The sequence below is a fragment of the Morone saxatilis genome, unplaced genomic scaffold (genome assembly GCF_004916995.1).
Source record: "Morone saxatilis isolate NCDOM2014 unplaced genomic scaffold, NCSU_SB_2.0 Contig1, whole genome shotgun sequence".
NCBI lineage: Eukaryota > Metazoa > Chordata > Actinopteri > Moronidae > Morone > Morone saxatilis.
Window position 1 is genome coordinate 20,249,886 of NW_023339651.1, and position 6,279 is coordinate 20,256,164.

The 6,279-nt window shown below is 43.2% G+C and overlaps 1 protein-coding gene across 5 annotated transcripts in view; it reads right to left on the reverse strand.

The window, feature by feature from the left end:
* Positions 1-1,188: 1,188 nt before the first annotated feature.
* wu:fj29h11 (protein NO VEIN) overlaps positions 1,189-6,279 on the reverse strand; it is a 41,536-nt gene continuing 36,445 nt past the window's right edge. For all 5 annotated transcript variants that reach the window (XM_035666280.1, XM_035666290.1, XM_035666262.1 and 2 more), the window contains 6 exons: positions 5,942-6,056; positions 3,964-4,092; positions 3,612-3,881; positions 2,305-2,446; positions 2,014-2,167; positions 1,189-1,932 (listed from right to left, as the gene is read on the reverse strand). In XM_035666280.1, the coding sequence (XP_035522173.1) occupies positions 1,519-1,932; positions 2,014-2,167; positions 2,305-2,446; positions 3,612-3,881; positions 3,964-4,092; positions 5,942-6,056 (1,224 nt within the window). In that variant the 3' untranslated portion in view covers positions 1,189-1,518. The remainder of the gene's footprint in view (positions 1,933-2,013; positions 2,168-2,304; positions 2,447-3,611; positions 3,882-3,963; positions 4,093-5,941; positions 6,057-6,279) is intronic.

The window sequence follows — 6,279 nt, forward strand, 5'->3', positions numbered from 1 at the left end:
AGGATCACCATTAGATAGGCACGCCCAGTATGTTGTTTGCAGTTACGTGATCCTGATGATGCTTGAAGCAGGAAGTGGAAGATATTGATAACAATAGATTGACTTCATGGTTGCATCCTGTCAAACATCTATGAGAAATTTTGTCACAATTACCGCATCCGTTCCTGAGTTATGACCAAAAAAATGTCAAGGTCATTTTGAGGTCACAGTGTCCTGACCTCTGTGTCATCATTTCATCGAGTGACCAATTGTGAGATATGGCGATCAATTCTTGATTTATGGCTAAAAAGTGTTTTGTGATGTCACAGTGACCTTGACCTTTGAGCACCAGATTTTAAACAGTTTATCATCGAGTACATGGGTTGCCCGAAGGAAGTGGAACCAAGTGAGTGTTTTACAATTAAGTCTCAAGTGTTTGCACTCGAGAACCAAGTCCTAAACTTTCAGTTCTGAGTCCTTAACAAGTCATACTGCACATTTCACCAAATATGTCATTTTAAACACAGAACAAACCAAACAAAATGATCTTTTTGGTAAATTTTTTTTTCAACTGGCGGTCAGTAGTTTTTCAGGGTTTCCTCCTGCAGCTTTACTGGATGCTGTCGGGTTGGTTCAAAGTAGATCTGGAGAATTAGGTGTCGACTGGGGATGTATAGTGTTAATGTTAATGTTATTTTAAGAAATAAAATAATTGATTTGTGGAACATTTTTAAATAACATACTTTTTAATCTTGGTGTCTGATGGATGGACAACCTGAAAACAGTCATAAAAATGTGGGAAATATTTCAGTTGGCAGTTTTGTTTCAGGCTTGAACTTTGCAGAATGTCAGACTGCCTTTTCTTTTAAGGAGTAATATTTGTGTCAAACAGCCTTGTAAGTGGTTGAAGACGAGTGGAAGTGAGCATCATATAGATGTTCAGATCAAAGTACCGCCTGCTCACTGTGACAGTGTAATTACCAGGAATGATGGGAGCCTGTGAGGGACCTGTCCAGTCAGCTCCGCTTCCACTTGATTTAACTTAAAGCTCAGCTATAATCACTTCATCTGGTGGTCGCTGAGGTTAAGGTGACAGAATCCCTCATTGCTAATTGTGTACTAGAGCCGCCTGTGAGCTTATTTAAAGAATAAAAACAGGCTGCGTGTGTCTGTTCACATACAGTACGACCAGTCAAACTCACTCAGTCATTCAGCTGACAGAATAACGTTTTTATTTCAAAGGAATGCTAGAGTAAAGGTGAGGTAGGGGAAATAAAAAAAGGTTAAAAACATTCAGAATGTCCACTGGTTACTTTAAAATTGTACTAGAAAACACACAGCTGTGAGCAGTTGGCAAAAAAAGCATTCTGGACAAAGGAAAATGTGCTTATTGAACATACATTAGGAAACGATTACATACACTAAGTATCATGTGCACAGTTAAAAGAACTAAAATCAGTGCAGTAAGGATGAACTTAAAAAGGCATATGAGTGTTCTGATTAATATAGTGCAAATATCTCCACAAATGTACAAAGGACTCATATGAACAGATAAAGTGCCAGGTCCTTGGTGTGGAGATGCTGCGCCAGGTTCTGAATGCGACACAGGCGAACGTTCTGGGCGTCTCCTGCGCTGTACACTCTGTATACGTGATAGCGCTCCTTCTCCTTCAGTGCAAAGTCCAGCTCGTTGGCAGAGAGGTGGATGAATGACTTCTCCTTCTTTATTGTCGACTTTACCTCCACGTACACCACCCCCGGCCCTCCCGCGGTGCCGAACGTCAGCTTGAAGTCGTAGGGCTGGCCGCTCTCCCCGCTCTGATTGCACCACAGGACCTGCGTGGGTCGTCCGGGGTCGCCGCCGTCTCTCCAGTGGCACAGGAAGGAGTTGACCAGCTGCTCCCCCCACTCGCCGATCGCCGCCACGTCCATATAATCATCGGACAACACCACCTACGCAAGGACAGCACAGTTTAGAGTTTATTGCAAATGCTCGACCACAGAGGAACCATGACATGTAGAGGATGTACTGACGGTGGTGGGTCTCTGGCAGGTGAGCTCCATGTCCTCCATTGTGGCCTTTGTGTTCCAGTTAGGGAAGTCCAGGTTCAGAGGAGGACGCTGAGTGTCTGCAGTGGCCGCAGTCCCCTGAAACACACCGGAGAGCACCACGGCCTCAGGGACGATGCTGACAGAGAGACATAGAAAAGACAGTTTAGTGAGATGGTCTGGGAAGCAGGTTTTTATATATTGAGAAACAGTAAATCAACATTAGTTTTCTGCATCCATTTATCAGATTTTTGGGGATGAAGAGAAGAAGCCTACAGGCTGTTTGGAGCCGGTTGCTCGCTGGCTGTCTCAGCAGGCAGTGCAGATGGAGGACTCTGCGTTGGTCCGGGAGCTGTGAGGCTTTTCTCTCCATCTTCAGCTCTGTCAGACTCAGCAGTCTCACTCTGTTGGCTGCGCTCTGTCAGTGACAGACAAAACCAAATGGAAGAATTCATCACAGGATGTTCTGTATATGTGATTATGGCAACTTTCACATTTTTTGTTTGTGCCATTTTTTAAACACACAGGGAGTCAAAAACATAATGGCTTTAAAATGAGAAAAATATATATATAAAATCCAAACTAGATTAGTTTTATTATAGAGACCTTGCTTTGGTAGAATGGATTTGCATTTTATTTTCACCATAAACATAAGCGAGTTTTAAAATGCTGCCATGAGAAAAACAGAAAACTATTTCATAGCTCCTGGATGTTCAACATAGTGTGGGACTGGTGGTTAGAGGTCATGTATCTCCTCTCATAGAGCTTCTCTCAAAGGTGCAGTAAGGGATTATTTATTTCTGCTGTAAACAGAGAATACATTTTCTGTTATCCTGTTCCCACTTCATCCAATCAGGAGAGAGAACTCCACAAAAGGCAGTCCTCAAGGGCAAGAAGCAGAATTTCAGTGTGGTGATGCAGGGAGGAGGGAGGGGACAGCTAACTGCATGAACGCACAGGAATGTAGCTAAAATGCAGATTTCACCACAGCACCACTAACTGTCTTATCTACTGGGTGACAATTTCTCTAACATGTAACATTCACAGGGCTAAAACAACTTTACATGGGAGTTAAAGCTGCACTTATTCATTGTTTGTAGAGACCAGAAGAATGTGAGTCCAATATCTACTCTCTTTAGTTCTGTTTTGAGAAAAAATAGCTCTTCTCGCTCTTTAGCTGCTAAATGCTCCACTGTCGTCACCAGCTAGTTGCTAACTTGCTGTCAATCTGCCCTGTGGTGATGGGCAGGTAGCGTACGGTTTATCAAAGCTTTTTCACTGAAAACACCTGCCTGCTGTGGCTGTGGACCAGAAAACCAAAACAATGAGCTAAAAGAGGCTAAAAAGCTCTTTAGGGCTGAGGAGAACTGCAGAGTCCGGTGATAACTCTCTATGGGTTTGTCACTACACGTGACCCCTTTCAAATTACACACAGTAATTTGATCCATCATAAAACCAAAAATATTGATGAGGGCAGCTTTAAATTCAATAGTCTGATTGCAACAATCAGATTATTTTCAAAGTAACTGTAAACCAGTATGAACAATGGCAACAGGAGACAGAAGAGTCTTTGAATGTGTAACCTGGAGGTCGTGATGTGTTGGAGGTCACAGCAGCAGGGTTAGGTTGGCCTGGATGGGTGGGGACTCTCTGAAGGCCGGGCTGGTCTGTAGGTCTGCTGCTGCTCCTGAGTGGCTGGTTGCCCTCGTAGCTGCTGCTGCTGCTGGGACTCTGGGGGATGACGTGGCTGCCTCCTCTGGAAGCAATGTCCTTCTCTGGGTCTTTGTCTTTAGGCGGGGCGGGAGGCGGCCACATCTTCATGATGTTATCTACCACACCGCTGTCTGCATGAGCTGTTGGCACATAGAAATTGTGTGAAATGTAGTTTTGAAGAAATGACCAAGCTCAAACAAGCGTCTCCTTTTTTTAATGTACCTGTGCGACTGGCTGTATTCAGTATGGATGCTCGAGGAGGCCAGCAAACCAGCGTCTGTTCCCCATCCTCTTGAGCAGGGTGAGTTGGCTCCTCTGGGGAGCTGATGGAGGAGTAACTCCTTGATAGTGCTGAAGAACAACATTTTCATTAAGTTAAAACCAAGATTGGATAGAAGCTGTAAAACACCAATCATATATAAGCCTATTTCAGTGATGCCATAAAAACAGATCTGTGATGAAAAAGTCTTCTGATCATATTAATCCTTGCATATGTAAGTGTGTGTGTGTGTGTGTGTCTGTGAGAGAGCGCAAGTGTGTGTGTTGTCTTTGCTGCAGTGAGGGATCTGCTCCTCTCGCTCTTTGAGCCCTGGCAACAGCTGCTCTTTTATGTTGCCACACACAACAGTGAACAAACCCAAATTAGCATATGGAAGAAACACACCAGTTATGTGTGTGTGTGTAGAGGGAGCGTGTGTGTGTAGTGTCTGAGAAGAAAAACACTTTGAATATTATGAAATGATAATGGAAATCGGGGCAAGTGTCACAGAGAGAATTGGAGAAAGTGCAGATGTAAGATGTCCCTTTCACACAGACTCACAGTGTCCAGTCAGAACTTACATTCTGATGTTCTGCATCAAACTGTCATTCTCTCACACATTAACACCGGGCTGCACTTGTGTATTTTCCCAACATTGTGTACACATTACCACTAATGTGGACATGTTAATGAAAACACTCTAAAAGAACAAAACCAACAACTGCTGAGTTCATCTCTCAATACACTTGACTCCTTACCAAGAACTATTAAAAACACATCAGTGAGCCACCACAGCCTTCGCCATCTTGGCAGTTCTGACTCCACAGGCTCCCAGCTAATCCAAATATGGGCAAAGGCGTGGAACATGACGGCAACCACCTGTCACTAAAAGCGCCCATTCCCTTAATTATGCAATACTTGAAGTCTTAATATAATTTAAACGGGTGTGTTATATAAACATTCAGCCCCGTACAGTGGTCATGAATGGGGAAATTCGTTATAAAGACCAAAACTGTTTTTTGTACCAGGCTGTAAACATGTTGATTTCTGCTGTAAAGTTGGCCTTTTTAACAACAGGCCTTATGGAGATTGACTCACTTCTGGAGCCAGCCTCAAGTGGCTGTTTTACGAACTGCAGTTTCTGGCACTTCGTCTTTGGTTTCATTTCTCACTGAGGTTGCTGTTTGTGAGCCACACTGTCGCACTGGGTGACATGTTCCTTTATTACCATGAACACACACACTCTAGTTTATTTTGACTCCCACATACACCGTCCTACTGCTGGAAATATTTTCTTGCACACCAAAGACGTGTTAATCCGCAGCTAAAAATAGTTCCAAACAAATGCACTATTTCCTCCAGTTTGAGCAACGTTTGCTAAAAGCCACAGTGGCCAGCCGTTTTAGGAAATGACTTCAGGAGGAACAAATGGACAGGCTGGGGAAAGTACTGACAAACAGACTAACACAAGAAAAAAAAAAAGAATAACACCTGACTTATCCTTTTACTGGTTTTATGTGAGAGCTTCAAGTAAGGCTATGTAACCATTGAGGAACTGTGGCCACTGCGGCAGATACAGGACAATCAGTACATTTTAAACACCTTCATTTTCCCAGAGTCAGTTCCTTTAAAGACGTCATCAATAGACAACCTGACTGAGAGTTAGTGGAATATTTATCTTAAAACTGCAGCATTCATTTGTGACATACTAGAATTCTGTGTACAAGTAGAGAAAAGCTCCATAAGCTACTGGTCATATCGGAACAAGTGAGGCTATAGCAGCAAAACCCCCAGAGCGTACTGAATAGAGCGGGTGGGTTTTAATGCTTGAGAATTCAGCTTTTTCCCATTTGTAATGGAAACATTATCCTGTTTCTTATGCTACATCGTCTTGCTTTAAGCGCAGTGATGGAGCTCGTGGGAACAGTGCACCTTCCGTACCTCTGTCCAGGTTGATCTCTGGTTTTGGGGGCTCTGGGACCTCCCACACCTCCTCCTCACTGGGCAAATCTCTGATGTCCTCCTTGAGCAAGAATCTCTTCAGGGATGCTGGGTCCTTCAGACACAAACAGAGTTAATGAGTGTGGTGACAAATAATCTTGATGAAGGATAGTACATTTGGTTTAGATTCAAGATTTATTTAATGCTTTCCAAGAATTTCATTATTGAGCCTATAGAACATGGCTTAAGTGAATTGACATACAACTAAGGGATTAAAAATCATTCAAAGAGAACTCCTCAGTGTCTGAAGACCAGAGCTGAGTAGATTTCTGCAGTTG